Source organism: Podarcis muralis, chromosome 9 (genome assembly GCF_964188315.1).
Source record: "Podarcis muralis chromosome 9, rPodMur119.hap1.1, whole genome shotgun sequence".
Classification (NCBI taxonomy): Eukaryota; Metazoa; Chordata; class Lepidosauria; order Squamata; family Lacertidae; genus Podarcis; species Podarcis muralis.
The window spans coordinates 12,277,638-12,300,148 of NC_135663.1; the positions used below are offsets into that span (position 1 = coordinate 12,277,638).

At 43.2% G+C, this 22,511-nt stretch overlaps 1 protein-coding gene across 1 annotated transcript in view; it reads right to left on the bottom strand.

Annotated features, from left to right (window-relative positions):
• ANTXR2 (ANTXR cell adhesion molecule 2) overlaps window positions 1-22,511 on the bottom strand; it is a 149,292-nt gene that overhangs the window by 68,588 nt on the left and 58,193 nt on the right. The window contains exons 11-14 of the mRNA XM_028743825.2: window positions 12,155-12,233; window positions 9,516-9,611; window positions 4,652-4,696; window positions 291-386 (exon numbers count right to left, since the gene is read on the bottom strand). Coding sequence (XP_028599658.2) covers window positions 291-386; window positions 4,652-4,696; window positions 9,516-9,611; window positions 12,155-12,233 — 316 coding nt within the window. The remainder of the gene's footprint in view (window positions 1-290; window positions 387-4,651; window positions 4,697-9,515; window positions 9,612-12,154; window positions 12,234-22,511) is intronic.

Consider the following 22,511-nt stretch of genomic DNA (forward strand, 5'->3'; position numbering starts at 1 on the left):
GCGTCCATTGAGATCAGTATTGACTACTCTGAGTGGCTCCACTAAGAGAGCTCTAGCCCCTCTCTCCTCCTTCTGCCCCTCTCTCCTCCTCTAGCCCCTCTCTCCTACACATTTCCCCCTTTGTTGGAGAACTACAGGAGCAGAGCAGCACTTCCATTTTCCTGGCTTATCATGGTAACACGTGACACGGCACACAGTTGCCAGCTCTGGAGGCAAAGCCGAGAGACACCACTAGTGTCTCACGGCTTTGCATCTCGAGTGGCAGAGACTCAAGGCTCGACAAAACAAACCTCCATTCTTTTAATTCCTCCAACTCCTCGCCCGCCATAGTAAGAAGCATCCACGGTTGGCCATTTCTTGTTAGGCAAGGGGTCTTCTTCTTCTTCCTGGGGAAAAACCCAAAAGAGATTTTATGGGAAGGTGTTTGTTTAAAAGGGAAACAAATTGCTCTTAGGTTAGAGGTCTTTTCCAACCAACTTGCTATTGGCCTTTTCTGAAGAAAGGGATCTAATGAAAATAGGAGACGGTGGATTGTCTCCTTTGGGTTGACCAAACCCAGCCTTTCTCTCCCCCTTCCTTCACCCAGCATGCTTGCAAGGATGAGCTCAAAACTTTCTGATTTCAATTAACCACAGTTTAGTATTATGCCTGAACCCTAAACTATGTTCCGAGGGGAGAGGGAATCGGGTGTTACTATTAGTATGTAAAAGTGTCAGTTTGCATTTCTTAGCACAGAAAGTATTGATCTGATGTGTAGAGCTCTTTCCTATTCTGATTAATTCAAGAGTGTTCTGGAAAGTGTCTTTCTGTGTGAAAGAAACAGGCAGAAGGTTTCTGATGTTTGGGTTATTCCTTCTGGGAAGCTGAGTACAGTGGATGCTCGGGTTGCGAATGTGATCCGTGTGGGATGCACGTTCGCAACCCATAGTGTTCGCAACACACATCTGCGCACGTGCTGGTTGCGATTCGGTGCTTCTGCGCATGCGCAACACACGATTTAGCACTTCTGCGCATGCACGACCACCAAAACCCGGAAGTAACCCGTTCTGGTACTTCCGGGTTTCGGCAGTCCGCAACCCGAAAAAACACAACCTGAAGCGTCTGTAACCCAAAGTATGACTGTACAACTGGTTTAAACTGGTTCTGTTATCTTTCTGTCAAGGTCATGGTGACTATAATAGTCAAGCCAGGAGAAGCCTGTGTTTCACTCACTTTCTCTTCCTATCTCTTTGTTCTAGTGTGGTGTTCCGTATGCTATAGTGTTAAGGTTTAGTCTTATTATAAGTTATTGTCAAGTTTAAGCTAAGTCTGCTGCAACTGGATTTCTTATGGACAGTGCCAATCCTGAATGTATTGGATTTGTGACCATGATGCTCGTTTGCTTTCAGTAGCAGTCAAGCTCTGCTGGATGGAATACAATTGCCTCTGGTCTATTTTGGGGGGACTCTGCTACATGTTTAAAGTTTTTTTCTCCACGCAGCATGACATAAAGCCCTTGGCAATTTGGGACTAATTTATTTGAGAGATGGCCTTACCCTCAAGGTCAACCACTTTGATCTGCATAACTGACACCGTTACAAGTTACACATAATACCTGTTTCACATTTGTAAAAAATCTATATTTTCGGGTCGTAACACCTGCACTATGGAACTCCCTGCCTATTGAAATCAGGCAAGCACCTCCACCATACTCTTTACAGCACTTTCGAAAAACATTTTTGGTTAGAGAAGCCTACCCAGACCTGCAGGATGTCAATGTATATATGCTTTAATCTCTTTTTAGCTTATTTCATTTTTTTAAAATGTTCTTAATAGTTGTTTCGACGGATAATTTTATTGTTTTATTCTCTTTGTAAACCACTTTTGAGGGTTTCTTTTGTTTTGCTATCAAGTGGTACAGTGGTACCTCAGGTTAAGTACTTAATTCGTTCTGGAGGTCCGTTCTTAACCTGAAACTATTCTTAACCTGAAGCACCACTTTAGCTAATGGGGCCTCCTGCTGCTGCCGCGCCACTGGAGCCCGATTTCTGTTCTCATCCTGAAGCAAAGTTCTTAACCTGAAGCACTATTTCTGGGTTAGTGGAGTGTGTAACCTGAAGCGTATGTAACCTGAAGCGTATGTAACCCGAGGTACCACTGTATCTGGATTTTACGAAATAAAGAAATAAATGCTATTACCTTAAACTAATTTAAGGTTGCAACCGTAACCCTGCTTGTAAGTCCTACTGAATTCAATAGGACTTAGTTCCAAGTACAGGCTTCCTCAGCCTCGGCCCTCCAGATGTTTTCAGACTACAATTCCCATCATCCCTGACCACTGGTCCTGCTAGCTAGGGATCATGGGAGTTGTAGGCCAAAAACATCTGGAGGGCCGAGGTTGAGGAAGCCTGTCCAAGTAGACTTGGTTAGGATTCCCCCAGAAGTATGTACTATCCTTTCTGTTTTAGAGCACCTTAAAATATGGGTGGGTGCATAACTGATGTACATGGTGCAACCTGGAAATAAGCTTTTATTGAAGGGAGCACTTAAGTAAATATATATATATATGTCTGAGATATTTGATATGATCAGAAGATGCTCCCATGTTTAAAGCTCTGCTTCTGGGGGAGCAGGGAAAAGCGTGAATAAGATCTTCTCTGAATCAGAAAGCAATTTCCCCCCTCCCTCCTTCCCGGTACCTTCATCTGCAGAACGCATAAAGCTGAGATTCTGGTTATGTGCAAGGAAAATCAATTTGTAGCGCAACGCATTTTGAAGTGCCTATTACACCCCAATTCCCATTTGAGCAACACAGGCCCTTTACCTATGTACTTCTGGGGAACCAATCTGTCTAATGGAGTACGCCACATATACAGGAATGTCGCCCTACACTCTGACTGCCAATATTTGCTTTGTTTATTGCTACTCGTTTGACTACCAGGACTTAAATTGGGGGGGATATATGATTAAACATGTTTCTAAAATACGCCAAATAACATCAGGGGTCGCCATAACCACTATCACGCTGCAAAAAAAGGTAGAATCAAGCTTCTTCAGGCAAAATGTTTGGGGTTTTTTTTCAGGGTGGGGAAGAGAAAATGGGTAAGCAGTTTGCCAGGTGATGTGCTAGTGGAAGTCACCTTGAAGGGACAGATACCAGAGGGTATTATCCCTCTGTTGCCTCCAATTCTGGGACACCATTGGGAGCCAAGGGCTGAAACCACATGAAACTGTATAACAGAAAGTGGAAGGGCCCTGAGTGAGATTCAGGGAACTGAAGTTCACTCAAAGTGAAAGACTGGGAGAGGAAAGGGTGTGAGCTGGGAGGGCCTGTCATTTTCTGTGAGTGGCCAGGATTAAGAGCTACCTTTGAGAGAATATTGTGTACCTGAGCACGGTTTCTGTATTTGAGACATCCTGTTTCTGATTTCCTCCTCCCCAACCTTATTTTTCATGCCATTAAGAGAAACCGTATTTTATTACATAACTACATTTCTATCATTGTTTTGATTTTGATGCTATACATATATCACGGTGGGACGCAGGTGGCGCTGTGGGTTAAAGCCTCAGCACCTAGGACTTGCCGATCGAAAGGTCGGCGGTTCGAATCCCTGTGGCGGGGTGCGCTCCTGTCGTTCGGTCCCAGCGCCTGCCAACCTAGCAGTTCGAAAGCACCTTCGGGTGCAAGTAGATAAATAGGGACCGCTTACTAGCGGGAAGGTAAACAGTGTTCCGTGTGCTGCGCTGGCTTGCCAGATGCAGCTTTGTCATGCTGGCCACGTGACCCGGAAGTGTCTCCGGACAGCGCTGGCCCCCGGCCTATACAGTGAGATGGGCGCACAACCCTAGAGTCTGGCAAGACTGGCCCGTACGGGCAGGGGTACCTTTACCTTTTTACCTATATATCACGTTACGTAGTGATATTTGCATTACATGTCATAAACCGCTTTCCGTTATCATTTGCAAATCGTTATTTATTTAGAACTTATCGTTTTATATAAATTTAAGAAATGAAATAAATGAAAAAAAGCAGCATTCTGTCTAGCTCAAAGCCCTCATCACGGGATTCTCCTTCATGAAGGTAATAACCCAATACAGTGGTGCCTCTGGTTACGAACTTAATTCGTTCCGAAGGTCCGTTCTTAACCTGAAACCGTTCTTAACCTGAGGTACCACTTTAGCTAATGGGACCTCCTGCTGCCACCGCTGCACGATTTCTGTTCTCATCCTGAGGTAAAGTTCTTAACCCGAGGTACTACTTCCAGGTTAGCGGAGTCTGTAACCCTAAGTGTTTGTAATCCAAGGTGTTTGTAACCCGAGGTACCACTGTACAATAAATGATACCCTCTTAAGGCAGATATATACATTAGACTCAAAACAGAGCTTTCATTGGAAATGGCATCCCTGAATTATCTGCCTTCCTTTCATAATGTGTAGGACCACCTACCCAACTCATGATGTCATCATGTTCCATGTTTCTGTACCCCACCCCTCACCTCAATTCCTATCTACATAACCAGCTGGTTCTGGAAGAGAGCAGGAAAAGGTACCACATGGGATAAGGGATGGGCAAGTATCTCCAGCCTTGCTTGTTTACAAGGCTGAGTCACTGGCTCCAAGATAGAAAAATGTGTCTGCAGTAACCAACCTCTGAAGCAGTTTCACAACTTACCTCTACTGGAGCTGGTGGTGGAGGGGGAGGAGGGTCCTTAATGACCTAATTTGGGGAGGGGGAGTGGAATAGAGGATAAAAGACAAAAGGCAAAGATCATTGAGACTTGCATAGTAACAGGATAACCTGGCTTCAAATTCTCTGCTACAGAGATTTTTATACACACACAAACATATATACAGTGGAACCTCGGTTTTCGATTACAATCTGTTCCGGAAGACCATTTGACTTCCAAAACTTTCGAAACCCAAAAGCGGAAGCCTCAATTCAATAGGGAAACTCAAAATGGAAGCCGCATTGGACATTTGAGATCCAAAAAAGTTTGGAAACCATAGCGTTTATGTCTGGGTTTTTGGCGTTTGGGAGCCAAAACATTCGAAAACAGAGTCGTTTGACAACAGAGGTTTGACTGTATAATATGTGTATAGATATAGCTATAGATAGATACAGATACATACATACACAAACTGTATTTTATGAAAAGACCTCAGGGCAGTGTATAACATTAAAATGTATTTTTATGGAGCATAATAATAAAGACATAAAACAAAGCACAGTAATAGACAGCATAATAATAAAAATAACCGTAACTATTATTCCTTCCCCCTCCCCACCTTTAACAGCCCATAGATAATTCAATGGCTGAAGGCCTGGGTAAAGAGGAAGGTTTTTGCCTAGCGCCTAAAGACATGTAATGGTATTACATTCTTATGAAGAAGCTGGTAAAATGTCGGCAAGTATTAGGTGGATTTGTAGCCAGTTTGACTGACCAAACCCAAAGAGTACGCATTCATGGTTCCTTGTTAACCTGGGGGGAAAGTGGAAAGTGGGGCGCTGCAGGATTCTGTCCTGGGCCCGCTGTTGTTTAACATCTTCATAAACGACTTGGATGAAGGAATTGAGGGGATGCTCATCAATTCTGCAGATGACACCAAACCGGGAGGGGTTGCTAATGCCGCAGAAGGCAGAATCGGAATTCAGAATGACCTTAACAGATTGGAGACCTGGGCCCAAACGAACAAAAATAATTTCAATAGGGACAAATGTCAGGTTCTGCAGTTAGGCAGGAAGAACGAGATGCACAAAAATAAGATGGGAGCGGGGGACAACTGACTTACTAGCAGCACATGTTAAAAGTACCTGGGGGTCTTAGTGGACTACAAGGTAAACATGAGTCAGCAGTGTGAAGAAGCAAAAAAAAAGCTAATGGTGTTCAACAGAAGTATAGCATCCATATCAATTCTGCCTTGGTCAGACCACATCACCTTGGAGGCCAATAGTGGAAGAAAGAGAGCGTATCAAAGTGTTGGTGCTGACCTTTAAAGCCCTAAACGGCCTCGGTCCAGTATACCTGAAGGAGCGTCTCCACCCACAACATTCTACCTGGACAGTGAGGTCCAGCACCGAGAGCCTTCTGGCGGTTCCCTCACTGCAAGAAGCTAAGTTACAGGGAACCAGGCAGAGGGCCTTCTCGGTAGTGGCGCCCTCCCTGTGGAACGCCCTCCCACCAGTTGTCAAAGAGAACAACAATTACCAGACTTTTATAGAAGACATCTGAAGGCAGCCCTGTTTAGGGATGCTTTTAATGTTTGATGTATTACAGGATTTTAATATTTTTTTGGAAGCCGCCCAGAGTGGCTGGGGAAGCCCAGCCAGATGGGCGGGGTATAAATAATATATTATTAGTAGTAGTATCAGTTCTGTAAATTTGTTAATAAGTGCATGAATAAAAATGGTACTCAAGTTTTTCTTTTATATATAGCACAGCTCAGTGTGCTTGGGACGAGGTTCTTTTGGTATCTCCTCTGCAGGCAGCGTTCTAAGCTGTGTCAGCAGACCTGCATCAAATGGACTCAGCTAACCTGTGTACTTTGCACACAGTCACAAGTCCAAATACAAGCATCCTGCCCACAAATTAATTTGATTGATCTTTCCTTTCAAAATATAGATGAGCATCCTTATCATGGGGGAGGGGGGGGCGTAGGCAACTTCTGCAGCCTGAGAACTTGCAGATGTTAAAAGACATAATATTGCAAGACGGCCAGCATTTCTGTTTAATTCAGATTTCTTAAATACCATCCCAAGGGCCCAGGAGACTCAATCTCCAGTTTATTTACCATATGCAGACTTTTGAGTCTTCTCCAATTTTATTTGAGTTTGGTTATATTATCATCGTTGTCAGGAACGGCCTGCTTCGTATTTTATTTAGCCGCAAAAAAATTTAAAAAAAAAAAAATTAAGGCGACTATTTTGGAGGGCAGCTGATTTCTTTTTTTCTTTCTTTTTTTCTTTTTTTCTTTCTTTCTTTCTTTCTTTCTTTCTTTTTCTCTCTCTCTTTTAATTAAAAAAATTATAAATGTATTTTATTTTTTTATTTAAAAATGAGTTGCTTCAGGCAACAGTCCCTTTGATCTGCTCATTAACACTTTTCAAATGTTCGAACGAGGTGGGCATTAAGAAATGTCAGCGCCAGAGCCCAGAGCCAGCTTGATGCAGTCATATGTTCTAACATTCAGAGAAGAGTGAAAGAACTGTCAACAGTAAACTCATTTTTTTTTTAAAAAAGGGGGGGATGGATGGGGGGAAAGGAGAGAAAGAAGTAAAAAATAATAATGAAAAACCAACAACCTGGTTGTGTGCATGGACTGTAGATCAAGTGGGGCGGGGGGAGGCTTTCAACTGGCTCCTGCCAAAAATTAAACAGCATGCCCAATTCATCTGACATGCTAGATGCCAACTGGCGACTGCAAAAAAGAAAGCTGAATGGGAAGAGGAGGGGCAGCATATTTCCCCTCCAACGTCCTTTTGTTGTTGTTGTTGTTGTTGTTGCTCTAGCCCTACAGTATTTTTTATTTTTAAGATAGAATCATAGGAATGTAATATATTATGCTCTCTTTTTTTAGATAAAGAATTACCTTATTTTTCACTCTATAGGACGCACCTGACCATAGGACGCACCTTGCTTTAGAGGGGGAGAACAAGAACAAAAATTCTCCCCCTCTCTACTCAGCGCCCCTTCAGCGAAGCGGCAGGAGAAACGGAGTCCCTTCCATTTCTCCTCCCACTTGGCTGAAGGGGCGCTGCGCAACTCTCCCTCTGCTGAAGCCAGGAGAGTCTTGCTCTCCTGGCTTCAGCAAAAGGAACCTGAAACCTGCGGAGCACAGCGGGAACTCGCGCTGCGCTCCGAAGGCTTCAGGCGGTTATCCCTGAAGCCTGGAGAGCGAGAGGGGTCGCTGACCCCTCTCGCTCTCCAGACTTCAGCGAAAGCAACGCGAAGCCAAGGAGCGCAGAGGGAGCGCTCCCTCTGCGCTTCGGAGGCTTCACGTTGCTATTGCTGAAGCCAAGGAGCCTGCATTCACTCCATAGGACGCGCAGACTTTTCCCCTTAATTTTTGGAGGGGGAAAAGTGCATCCTATGGAGCGAAAAATACGGTAAATATACATGGGTCATCTAGTCCAACCCCCCCACAATGCAGGAATATGCAACCGTACGGGGATCAAACCCATGACCTCGGCATTTTCATCTCCATGCTCTAACCAACTGAGCTAACCAGCAAGGCTGAAGACATGGGATAAATAAAGAGGTGCCTTAAGCAAATCAGTTTCAGTTGCTGAAATAGAATACGAGCCTTATTCCCACCGGCCATCAAGGCTCATCTTGGGACACAAATATGAAAAAAAGAATACAGGAGGAATGAAAGATGCTTAAGGTCGCTCGGTAGAACAGCACTTGCTTTGCATACAATAAGTCCCAGGTTCAGTCCCTAGTATCTTTGCCTAGTTTGCAAACCATGAGAGTCATGACCAGCCAGTAGGGTCTGATTTGCTATGAAAGCAACTTCCGACAGTCTTACCCAAACAAAAACCAAAACCTGTTAATACTATTATATGGCACTTTTTCAGTGTCCAAAGGGCTCCAAGCAAACTGCCTCACCCATTCTTTGCAACAATCCTGCAATCCACATACAGTCACACCTCATGTTGTGTCCGCTTCAGGTTGCATTTTTGATTATATATTTTGTGGTTTTATTTTGTTCTGTGAGCTGCCCCGTCACCTCTGGGTATAGGACGGTATATAAATTCAATAAATAACAACAATAATAATACAGTTGTGCCTCAGAACTCAAACGCAATCCATTCCGGAAGTCCGTTCGACTTCCAAAACGTTTGGAAACCCAGGCGCAGCTTCCGATTGGCTGCAGGAAGTTCCTGCAGCCAATCGAAAGCCGTGTCAGATGTTCAGATTCCAAAGAACGTTCGCAAACTGGAACAATCACTTTTGAGAGCCAAAACGTTCAAGTTGCAAGGCGTTCTACTTCCGAGGTACGACTGTAATAACAGCAGTAGGCTTACAACTTCGAAGAAGACCATGGTATTATGAAGCCATGGTTTGAAGCTGAACTAAACCATAGTTCAGGCAAAACAGGAAGCAAAAATGGAAGAGCTCCTGGCTTGTTTGCCAGCTAATGCAACAGCTGCAGAAAAAGAGAGACTTGCTAGATCAGGCTAAAGGCCCTTATAGTCCAGCATAGTAATCTCACAGTGGTAACCAGATGTCTGTGGGAAGCCTGTAGACAGGCCCCATGAAAGCAACAACCCTCTCTCCACTGTGAATACTATTCACTGGGAGTCACAAGGCATTCCGCCTGCAATAGTGGATTATTTAATCTATTATTTTTATTAATTAGATTTCTATACCACCCTTCATCCAAGGATCACAGGGCACTTTACAGCCGTCTCTGCTTTTTCTGGGAGCAAGTTCCATAGTCTAACTGTGTATGGTACGATGAAGTCAGCCATTAGATACCCAGATAACATAGGCGGAAGAGATAAGAATGTCACGTTGCAGATTTATTTCACTCACTATTTTGCAGCATAGGGGCCAAAACCACCACATGAGGGCAAGCGCCAGCAACAGTAGCAATACCAGGATAACTATAAGTGCAATAATGCCATTTGCCTATGGGGGGAAAAAAGAGAAGGGAAGATCATAATTATATTTGCTGAAATTATATTTACCATTTATTTATTTCAGAAAACGTATATACCGCTGGGTTGTTGTTGAAAAACCCCACAAAGTGGTTTACAAAAAGAAAAAAAAGTGTAATATGGTTAGTAAAAACAATTAAAACGTTCAGAAAATTAAAACCAGCAACCAACTAGAAACACAACAGCATTCCTGACATCTGGATCAGCTTGTCTACACAAAAAAATGTTATCACGGGCACTGAAAAATAGTACAGCGAAGGGGCCCGCCTGCTATCCATAGGTAGGAAGTTATATGTTTGTGATCTCCACTTCTCTCTGTGTGTGTGCATTGCACTACACTGAAAACATAAACAGTTCACAACATCAGAGGATCTACTGTACCAATTAGAATGGCAAAATCCCATCTCTGTTCTACTGTGAAGTCACCTACTGCATTGGATTGGCTCATAATCTCTGCTGCGCACTTACAGGAATTTGCAAATCCATTCATTTTCAGGTGGTGGAAATACATTTGATCACATGCACAAACCTTTAAAACAGTTCTCATCATTCATCACTCTTAAGGGTATCCAAATTGGGTTGTTGTGGTTTTGAAAAACAACAACCCTAAACTAAACTAAAAACAAACAAACAAAAACACTTATTGAGGTCCTTCATTTATTTGTTGTCTGGCCCTGAAGATTCAATTTTCCAAATTTCTATCTAATGTTTATAAAGCATACCTGAATTTATGGACAGCCTAAATTCAGTTGCTCTCCTTACATTTTTTTTTCTCTTAGCAAGTAAAAGAATATCTTAACAGCACAGGAAAGAAAGAAAGAAAGAAAGAAAGAAAGAAAGAAAGAAAGAAAGAAAGAAAGAAAGAAAGACATCTTCTGCAGCTGCAATATTTAGGACTTGCTTGTTTCAACAGTGTATTTTCCTGAAACTGCTGCCTGTTCTGGCAGTGAAAATATGCAAATGTGTTTCCTGTTTATGAAAACAGCATACAGGGCTAGGATGCCAAATGAGTAAGTTGGCTTCACCAAAGATCAGGCTGCTGATTTTATTCCTCTCTCTTTTATATCTTTTTTTAAAAAAACCTGATAATTCAGATAAATAGATAAGAATCCCCCCGCCCAATCCCACCCCCCCATTTTCCCACTTCTTGCTTACAGTTTTTCACAATGCAAAGAAAAAAATACAAAGAAAATTGGAACAACAATACTGGCACTGAAGTCTTTTGAAGCGTTACCGCTTCTCCCTGTCTGCCGTAAAAAATGTTGATCCTACTATCTCTGCTAACAAATGGTCACAGTATAGAAGACAAATAAAATAAATTCAATTTGCAAAAATTATTGTTGTTTTATTCTTGCTACAATCACCGGATTCTCTACTAGCAGGAGTTTTTGCTTTTTCCAGAACAGAACATGAAGTCCTCTTTATAATGGTAAAACTGCTGTCTGAACTCTGCTTGTAGTTAACCTCTGGATTCTTCTCCAACGGCAAGGACATTGGGTGGGCGCTAAGTGATAAAGCTGCTTCTCGAAGGGGCTTGCCACAGGAAGTGGTTTTGGAAGCCCTAGCAAATGGGCCTCGTGTGTATATAAGAACTTTTCAAGTCTTCCGCTGTCTCCGCTGATGTAGCCAAAGCTGTATCATCCACAGACAAAAAGGAGGTAGCAACAGACTCAAGGTAAACTAAGGTTTGCAGATGCCCAGGAAATGCTCAAGGTGGGGGCAGGAGCAAAAGAGGCAAAAACATCAACAACTCCTCTGGCATTCCAGAGACAGAGAAATAATATGAATGGGAGAAATATACCGTATTTTTCTGTGTATAAGATGCCCCTGTGTATAAGACGTCCCCTATTTTGAGGGACTCCGAATTAAGAAAATGGGGGGAGATTGCCCAGAGTTGCTGAGCATTTTGGGGGGGAGGATTGTCCATAGTTGAGATTTGGAGGGTGGGGTGGCCCAGAGTTGTTGAGCCTTTTTTAGAGGGGAATGCCGAAAATTGCACACCCGCCAGACCTACGCTGCCGCTCACACGCGTCACAAAAGCGTCGGCAAATCAACACCAGCCCCTTGCCACAGCCACCAATAACACACCCAATAGCTGCTGACAAACTCTGGCTCGCGGAAGCAACCAATCCCACTATCCGTGTATAATTTTTAGCATCATTTCTTAATTAAGAAACCTTGCCATATACATGGAAAAGTACAGTATATGGAAAGAATCATCTCTTTGTCACTTCTTGGTTCATTCTGAGAATCTATCTTGGACTCTCCCAGGGTGGAAGAAAGAGACATCAATGGAGTCCTGTCATCCAGGTCTGCACAAAATCACCTGCTCCACTCCTGATCTGATCTTGGGGCAGAGAGGTTGGAAGAAGGAAGAACAAATCTGGATGACTGCATTCAGATACATTCCCAGGAATGTAAACACTGCAATTTAAAACCACCAGCACATCAACCATAATTAAAAACAACAGCTAAGTATTCCTATTTCCTGGCTCTTGCCGGTTATGTACTTACACATCTCGTTGCAGTAATAGTCAAAGAACTGGTGATGGGAGACTGTCCTCTGTGAAAACTGACGGAAACCTCCATCGTTCTGAAATGAGAAGTGAGGTGGGGGAAATAACACACCAAAAATGTTTTTACTCAGTATGTTTGTTACAGGACTCAGTTGTCCAGCCAGATTCAGTGAAAACATAACAGGGAATGGAGCAAGTGACCCAGATCTTGCGGGAATCACCAGTTTGCTAAATGGCTCAGATCTAAAGCTTTGGGGCCAAGCAAAGATGGGTGGGTAGAAGTGGATGGGAATAATTGGCACGAAGTTCAAATCACTGCTCAGTCATGGAACCAGCAGAGGTGATAAAAGTGTTCAAGGACTAAACCATAATGGGGACAAGGCACTGCATGGTTGAGCATTTTCCCAGGGGATTGAAAAATTGATGGACTATGCAGAACTGACAAAACTGACATACAAGCCACGGGACAAGGATAACTGTGACTGTAAAGATGAATGGGAACCCTTTACAAAGTATTTGAAGACGCAACAAAGTGAACTGGACTCCTTGGCTGGTTTTGAATAAACATTCACAAACTTTTTATTGATAATAATCAGCTAAATAGTTTGAGGATCTATACAACTGTGTAACATGCAAGAAACAGCATTTTTAGAGAAATCAAAGACTGGAACTGAGGGAAGTCGGGGGGTGGGTTCTGTGGGGGGAGGGAGGAAAAATGGGGGGAATTAGGATGATATGTTTCTGGATAATATGTTTTGTTTTAATTATGAATAAAAAAGTTATTAAAAAAAAAGAATGCACAAAAAAGAAGATTTTCCCAGGGGAGGGATGGAAGCCTCCCAAATCTATGCACATAAAAAGTCAGCATGTCGGGCTAAACCTCTAAACCACTGAGGCTCTTGGGCTTGCTGATCAGAAGGTTGGCGGTTCGAATCCCTGTGAAGGGGTGAGCTCCCGTTGCTCAGTCCCAGCTCCTGCCAACCTAGCAGTTCAAAAGCACGAAATGCAAGTAGATAAATAGGTAAACGGCATTTCTGTGCACACTGACACTCGTCACGGTCCTCTGTATGCCAGTAGCGGTTTAGTCATGCTGGCCACATGACCCAGAAAACTGTCTGTGGACAAACGCCGGCTCCCTCGGCCTGAAAGTGAGATGAGCGCCGCAACCCCATAGTCATCTTTGACTGGACTTAACCGTCCAGGGGTCCTTAACCTTTTCCTAACATTCTACGCACAGGGAATTTTGCATTCAGTCATCCAAGCTGAGTAATAGCCCCAGGTGCCTGGGACCCCATACAGTGATACCTCAGGTTACAGATGCTTCAGGTTACAGACTCCACTAACCCAGAAATATTACCTCAGGTTAAGAACGTTGCTTCAGGATGAGAACAGAAATTGTGCAGTGGTGGCACAGCGGTGGCGCAGCGGCAGCAGGAGGCCCCATTAGCTAAAGTGGTGCTTCAAGTTAAGAACAGTTTCAGGTTAAGAACGGACCTCCGGAACGAATTAAGTACGTAACCAGAGGTACCGCTGTACTATTGCTAAGTAAGAGCCGCACAGCCAGTGATATCTGGCAGATGGAGAGCTGTGCTTTGATCAGAGTATCCTACCTCTGCTCTGAATTTACTGTGTGGTCTGGGGCAAGTTGCCAGATCTTAGTCTCACGACGAAACTGCACCTTATGCCAAATGCAAGTGCACAGAAATGTCTCCAGTTTTTCTTTAGGTCATCATAGAAATGGATGGAGGATTGTTACTGAGGCAAAGGTACATGGGATGGGGACGTTCATCTCTTTCTTCGAGGAATTATCAAGGCAAAAATCCTCCCTCCCCCGGTGCAGATATGACATTTAGGTAAAATGTTCCCATTTAGTGCCAGCAGGAGACTTGCATGTGGCCTGAGTGTGTGTGGATTTTTGGCCTGGTCAAAGGGAAAGGGATAAACCTCACTTCCTGTATGATTCAGTCATAATGCTGCAGTTAATTAAAGTACAGTGGTACCTTGGTTTAGGGAACTTAATTTGTTCCGGAAGTCTGTTCTTAAACCGAAACTGTTCTTAAACCAAGGTGCGATTTTCCTAGTGAGGCCTCCCACTGACAGTGCCCTTCCACCGTTCGGCTTCCGTTCTTAGACCGAGGTAAAATTCACAAACCGGGACACTGCTTTCGGTTTTGAGGAGTTCGTAAACCGAATTGTTCATAAACAGAGCTGTTCTTAATCCGAGGTACCACTTTACAGTGGTACCTCGGGTTAAGTACTTCATTCGTTCCGGAGGTCCGCTCTTAACCTGAAACTGTTCTTAACCTGAAGCACCACTTTAGCTAATGGGGCCTCCTGCTGCCACCGCGCCGCCGGAGCACAATTTCTGTTCTCATCCTGAAGCAAAGTTCTTAACCTGAAGCACTATATTTCTGGGTTAGCGGAGTATGCAACCTGAAGTGTATGTAACCCGAGGTACCACTGTAGTTATATGTTAAGCTTTCAGCAGAAAATGTCATTTGGCCCTCAAGAGATTTGTGATGATCAGCCAGCTGCAAGGAGCAGCAAGTTGAGATCAGGGCCACCTCCACACGAGTTTATCCCATTTCCCTTCCCATTTCCATAACTGTTAATATCTGCCTTATATTTCAGCTTTCACATGATGTAAAAGCCACTTGGGGAAAACTAATGGAATGTAGCACACATTCAACACTTATTTCTGTATTAAGGGAGACCCACAAGTTAGGTGAGGGTTACGTTCCGGGGATCGCGCCTAAGGGCCAAAATTGCTTAGAGTCAAAACGTCAAAACTCATTGGGTTCAATGGTGGGGGGATTGCCTAATAATAATAATAATAAGAAGAAGAATTTATTATTTATACCCCCATCCATCTGGCTGAGTTTCCCCAGCCACTCTGGGCGGCTCCCAATCGAATGTTAAAAACAATACAGTGTTAAAAACAATACAGTCATTTTCCAAAGTCATTTTCCCCAGAATCCAGGCCCCCCCTTTTTTTAAAAAATGTAATTTTTGTTATCAGCATAAAGCCGAATGCTTGCAAGTTGAATGCACACAAGTTTGCACGGTTACCGTATTTGATTTGGCGGGGGGGGGGGGGGGAGGCATTTGCAGGTCCCTTAACTCAAAACTGTGGTAGTAAAGTGGCAAAATTTGGACAGCATGCCAGCACAAAGTTCTGTTGTGTTTTCATGGAGGAATCATGTGGGAACAGAAGCACACATGAGTGGAAAGGGGGGGGGGAATAGCAATGGTGCTCAACGATGTTTAGTGCCCTGTCACTTCACACCCACTGCTAGGAATTTTTTTTCAGCATGATGCGCCAGTCTATCAGTCAGAAAGCCACAGTTCCCTAATACAACAGGTATAGCAGCATGAAAGAAAAACAAGTGAGAAGTGCAAGCATTATAATCAGGAAAAGTGGTGCCATATTCTCCATGTGTAAATGCACCCAAGGTAAAAACATAGCTATTAATCAACGGTGCCTCTCACTTGGCTAATGCACTCCTGTTGTTGTATTTTGCCTTTTTTTAAAGCACTATTTAAATGAAGTATTGTTTTATCGCATTTTAATGTTGCTTCTCTCTCTCTCTCGTGTGTGAACAACAGAGAGCAGGTTATAAATATTTTAATGGGGTTGTTTTATTGCATTTTTCATTGATGGCGTGCTTTAAATTATTTCATATTTTAACAACTTTGTGCGATTGTTTTTTCATGCTTTGTAAACCGCTTAGAAGCCATCTGGGGCATTTTGCGCTATATAAATCAATTAAACGCTAAGAGATAATAATAGCTTGTTAATTTAAATAAATAATAATAACCACATTGGGCCATTGTGAGGGCTGAACCCGGTAAACAGCCGTGAAGTCCTTTGCAGTTTAAAAATGTTGAATCAATGGAGAAAGGGGCAGGGCCCAGGAACCAGCTGATTCTGCTTTGTCCGCAACTTATTTTGACTCAAAGTGAAGACTGTTAAATCCAGATTTGCCATGTGGTGCAAAACTATCGACAGAAAACCATAACCACAGAACCTAACCAGCATTTTATCCTGGAAGCTATAAAAGTGACAAAAATAACTAGTCGAAATGAGGTCCCTGAATTAGAAAATATGAGATTTTAAAAATACACATATTTATAATGCTGGCAGCGAATTCGATGGAAAATGATTTACCCATCTCAGAGAGAGATGCCATGTGGTCTAAAGATTCTGGTCCCGCGGTAAGGACCAGGGATGTGCAGAACTACCATTTAGCTGTGTGAAGTACTAACTCATGTACATAAAAATTTCAAGATTGGCAATAAACACACTAATTACCACTCTGACAACATACATACAGCATAAAAACCACTAATTATAGCTGGTTGAGGCTTTCTGTGAAGAGCAGGCAGGCATCGGAGAAACATAAATAGTAAAGTGGTTTTTCATTTCTTCAAATAACCCTGGAAAACCCCAAGCACATGGCGAGGATTATAGATCAGCTGTCCTCCACTTCGCCGGCTTTGACAGGAGATTCAGCAAGTTTCCATTTATGCTTCACTTTGAACTACAAGGGGCTGATAATACACAAGGCAGTCTTTAGTGTTAAGCACTCTAGCCTTGGTATCCAGTTCCACTTTTATTTACTCCTGTGATAGGAATTTTGAGGTCTTAGATATATGGTAATGTTCATAAGCATACCAACCAAGCATGTACATAGATCAGCACAGGAAGACCGACCTGGAACCATTTTGATTCCTAAACTGAGCAAATGTTTTCTCTGCAAGGTCAAAGTGGGAAACCTCCCATTGTCTCTTTCCTCACAAATCCTGTCTTAAGGGCACATTTAAGATATGAATAGGGTGTGAGCCTGTGACCTGGCCCAGGAACTAAGTATTTATCATTACAAAAGACTGGACAGACTCCCCAGGCAATCCAATCAAGTAACCTGCCGGACAGGAGATAAACAACGACAGGAGAAAAACAACATTCAAATTTTCTGTTTTAGACCGCCTTTTTTGTGATGTAGGTATGATGTATCTGAGGGGTGGTCTTAGGTTACACCCCTTCTGTGATGTATATATGTTTTTGGGGGTGGTCTTGATCTACAGGGTGGCAATTTCAAAAGTCTTTATAAGGCCTTGCGCGCCATTGTTCTGGGTTCCTCCTCCTTTCCTGCGGGTGAGGGGAGCACCCTGTTGCAACAGATCAATAAAGATCAAGCTTACTAGCTGCTTTGCTTCTCAATATTCTCTGGTTGGCCTCTGTTGTCTTCTCCTACCAATAGGGAACCTATGTAAGGACTCTATATGGGCTCTTGGATACCCCATAAGGGAAAAGGGCAATTTTTGTTTACAACACTCCCACATTTGAAGTGGTCTTCACTTCACTCTTAACTTGCACCTGAATTATTCCCAAAGGACAGAAATTTAAGAGGAATTCTGCCTTTGGGGCATAATGTAGGTGCACCCTGGTTTTAAAAGTTAGATGCAAAGGAAGCGCACGGCAAAATTCCTCTTGGATTTCTGCGATATTCTGACTTCTCCAGGATGCCAGTTTCTGAAAGATGCTGCTGTCAGACTGGATCTCTTTCCTCCTCTCAACCTTCAGCTGCCAAAATGCCTGACAAATATCTCAGGGAACAGACTCATTGAGCGCATCAAGTATCAGCTCCAGTTTTTGATATGCAGCGGCAAAGATTAAGGGACACCGGATTGACAGGGAAGTTCTAGGAGCTATGGAGTCAAGTCATACAGATCATCTTCACAGAGAAGTGTTTCAAGGCCTAAGAAAAACCATGGCACCTTTGCAAACGTCATGTTTGAGAGCTGCAAGCAACCCTTTCATTTGTTTTGATCTCTTTGAAATGTATCTGCGGCATGTTTTGTGCGGTTTAAATAAGCACCTCGGATCAAGATATTGTTAGCAGGCTTGTGGAAGTGCAAGCTTTGAATGACCCAGCGTGGGGGGAAAACTGCAGTAGATTATATGTTCCAAGTTTACCCAAAGTGGAAGGGACTGCAAAAAAAAATATGAAATGTGGCTTCCACTTCAAGAAACTGACCCAGACCTAATGATGAACAACAGATCTACAATTTCAGTTTCTGTCCATTTCTCAGCAATGCAATCATGAGTTCAGTTCACCGAATTTATGCAGCCATTTGCTTCTTTTTGGGGGGTGGCGAAGTCACCACAAAAATGTGTACACATTTCCATGACATTTTTCCAATACACGCAATTTTGTATACAATTTTGCATCGCAATTTATGCATCCATTTGATTATTTTTTTTTTAGGGGGAAGGGGAAGCCACCACAAAAAATGTGCACGCATTTTCATGACGTTTCTGCAACATGCGCAATTTTGTATACAATTCTATATTGCAAACTTTGGAAAAGGGCGAGGAGTGTGCTTCGGTTCATGAAATGCAAATCAGGTAGGCTCGCTTTAAAATGCAAATCATTTCTCACCCATCCTTACCCAGGCGCCAGATTGCTTAGGTTCAGCAAGGTGACTTCATCACATGCTTTCAAACAGTTCCCTGGGACAAGGCCAGTTATGGAGGAAAGGGATGCTCAAAACAGACCCACCTGGTTGTTTCTCAACTGTCCCAGGGCTGACAAGGCAGTTTCTGGAACCAAACAGTGGCGAAGCCAGTTTTTGGGTTTAGCTCGAGGGCCGATGACTGTAAATAAACCTTAATGGCCAGCGCAATTCTCCCTTTTCTTTGTGTTTGGATTGGGTGATTTTAAAAATTGAAGGAGAGGAAGATGGCTCGCTGCCACATGTCTACTCATCTTTGGTTAGAGAAGGTCTTCCCCTTCTCTTGAATTACAACTGACATTTCAATCCACTGTAACCTATTTGCAAAGTATTCATTTGCTCCTTTCTTTATGAGCATCCAATAAAAGATTGCCATTTTATGATCCATTAAAAAAAGATGGGGGGAAAATTAAATAAAAACCATGAAAGACATTTGCTGGAAGCAATAAATAATTTACTTCCAATTTCCACGCACTGAAGATTAAACTGGCAACTGCTCAAAAAGTTATTAAAATGATGGTAAGTAAAGAGGTTTTTGGAATTGAGGTACCAGAGTTATTTATTTATTTATTTATTTATTTTAAAAAAGAAGTCAATAAAGGACTGCAACACATTTTCAGGACTTGGGGCATTCGAGATAAAAATTTGTTCAAACTACCAGAATTCCATTGCTGTGTGTGTGTGTGTGTGTGTGTGTGTGTGTGTGTGTGTGTGTTTGTGTGTGTGTGTGTGTGTGTGTGTGTGTGTGTGTGTGTTGCTAAAATGACCTTGCTAAAAAATGGGAGCGTAAGGAATGAAAGCTATGGTTTTCCCAGTAGTGATGTATGGAAGTGAGAACTGGACCATAAAGAAGGCTGATCGCCGAAAAATTGATGCTTTTGAATTATGATGCTGGAGGAGACTCTAGAGAGTCCCATGGACTGCAAGAAGATCAAACCTATCCATTCTAAAGGAAATCAGCCCTGAGTGCTCACTGGAAGGAGGTGAGAAGAAAAAGGTTACCTACCCCAGGTCTGGGGAATAGACTATGTATGACATTCTAACTTACAGCACCATCTTCCCCATTACTTCATCAGAGCATGATGGCAAAAAGCACAAGGCTGAACTGAAAGAATTGTGGGAATTCCCCCCCACCCACAGATGTGTGGGGCACCTTTACTGTATCATTCACTATATGCTGAATATGCACCTCTTTACCCTGACCTTTGACACTTGAGATGGTGATGAGAAGAAGAAGAAGAAGAGGAGGAGGAGGAGGAGGAGGAGGAGGAGGAGGAGGAGGAAGAGGAAGAAGAAGAAGAAGAAGAAGAAGAAGAAGAAGAAGAAGAAGAAGAAGAAGAAGACGTCATCTATCTCACTGGGTTGCCCCAGCCACTCTGGGCAGCTCCCTACAAAATATTAAAAACACAATAAAATATCAACCATTAAAAACGTGCCTGAACAGGGCTGCCTTCAGATGTCTTCTAAAATTTGTGTCATTCTTTATCTCCTTGACATCTGATGGGAGGCCGTTCTACAGGGCAGGCGCCACCACCGAGAAGGCCCTCTGCCTGGTTCCCTGTAACTTCACATCTCGCAGTGAGCGAACCACCAGAAGGCCCTCGGAGCTGGATCTCAGTGTCCAGGCTGAACGACGGACATGTGTATTCTCAGGACCTGTCCTATTCTTATAATAGGTTTTTGTTTTGTTTTTTTGAACTATTTCTAATCTTGTGTTTTTAAATTGCTGCAATCCAACCCCTGGGGCCTTATTGCGATGGGCGAGTAAGAAATCAAAACAATACAAATAACAACAATTCCACAACTCTGTGGGCTGAGTTCTGTATTAATTATGCTTTGTTTAGGAGATGGGTGGATGCCATTTAAGTGTGTGTTATTATCTTCCGAAAGTGCCGTATTTTTCGCTCTATAACACGCACCAGACCATAACACGCACATAGTTTTTAGAGGAGGAAAAGAAGAAAAAAAAAATCTAAATGAAATAGTGGATATATGATTTTTGTGGTTCATGCTGTGGCCACAGACATGTGATCTGACAGTGAGTTTGGAGTAGCCCAATGCAAAAAATCCTGTGGATCCATGCTTTGTAACCACGGAGGAGGGAAGGAAGGGGAACCATGGATCCTCTGCTCACGACTGCAGCAGATCCCCCCCTCCACCCGCAGGCATTCGCTCCATAACACGCACAGACATTTCCCCTTACTTTCTAGGAGGAAAAAAGTGAATGTTATGGTGCAAAAAATACGGTAATTCTATTTTCTTTTCAAGTAACTCGGGAGTTCTATTAGCTCTCTCTTTCTCTTTATAGCAGCTTTTTAAAAAAAAACACACAACAAAATAATATAAAAGCTTGCTGAAAGAAGCAGGCCAATGTTTTTGCAAGCACGCTTAGCTATACCATATGCCTGATTAAATCATTTCTATCAAACAAGTTGTAGGGTTCATTTCAGTCCCGCTTTCCTTTCCTTCGCAATACGCTTACTGGTATTTATCCAATTTGTGCTGTTCCTCTTGCCAAATTGCAGGTTTGAGATCTCAACTAGGTGGAAGGACAGCTGCGCTATTGTTGACCGTCTCACCAAAATGAAAAAGAGAGAAAAAGAGCTTGCAGGCACAGCCCAGCTCACCAGAAGAAGTCAGTGACAGCTGCCTCTGTTGGTCATTACACTCTACGGAACAACCAGGGCTCTGAGAACTTCGAAAGGAAAAAAGGAGATATTTTTGGCCTTTGAGGGCAGAGGGAGTTGCATGAATTTGAGCTTTGTTGTAAAAAAAAAAAAAAAAGCGCAAACGAAGACTTAAATAAACTGTCCAGCCATGTTTCCCATCTCACATTGTTCTCCGATCTCCAGCATTCGGGACAGAACATCCAAAGCAGAAACATAACTCTCTGATATAAAGCAGGCGATAAGCCCTTCGCCAGTTTTCTGTCGTGAGATTTGTTCTTCTCTCCTTCGGCCCCCCGCCTCCCAAACCACCAACTTGCTCCCATTAACAGCAATTTCCCAGCTGTTCCAAGCTGGGCAGCCATACATCAACCGAAGAAACGAGTCTTAAGATAAGATGCCACCCCTTTCAAAAGAGGGATGTTTCCAGCCTCGTCCCAGCACCAACAGATAATGAAACATCTGGGTGGGACTAGCTGAAATGCCCTTTGTTTGAGAGAAGGAATCAATCTCCCGAGCTAATGGGCACTTGGCGATCTTTCCCACATGTGTGGTCTGCTCTATATTCCTCCCTCCGCCCAAGTGCCTTTCAAACCCAGGAGGGGGAAAAGCAGAGATCTCCAGAGTTATTTCAAAGAATGCCATTGTTGCGACAGCAAGCGAGGAGAGACTGCGTTAGATGGAGCAGACTAATGGGGATGGGGGCACATGTCCGCAGATAACAGCTCAGAGACTATACAGCTGGCTTTGAGGGCTCGTCCACCAGCACGCTGTTAATTATTTAAAGGAGAGGGCAGAGGGAACGATCGTCACATCTGTCACCCGCATCCAGGCAGGACTGCCACTGTTCGCGGGACCAGATGTGTTTATTTGGGACGTACACTAACTAGCTCCTTAATGGTTCCGAATCCTTAGCCAAAAGTTAATTAGGCAAACACGCCAAACATTCGTCACCTTGCATGGCAGCCCTCTTTCCTGCCTTCTTTTGTGGAGGGGGGGGGGGATAACAAAACAAAACTTTGATCCGTTCTCACGCACAATTTCTCATACCAACTGGAAAACACCAAATTGGGGGAAGTCACCCGGCTGCAGTGCATTTATCTATGAGAGACAGATAGTGACATCAACAAATAATAATAACTATTTGGGGTTTTTTTGCACCCCATTGATCAG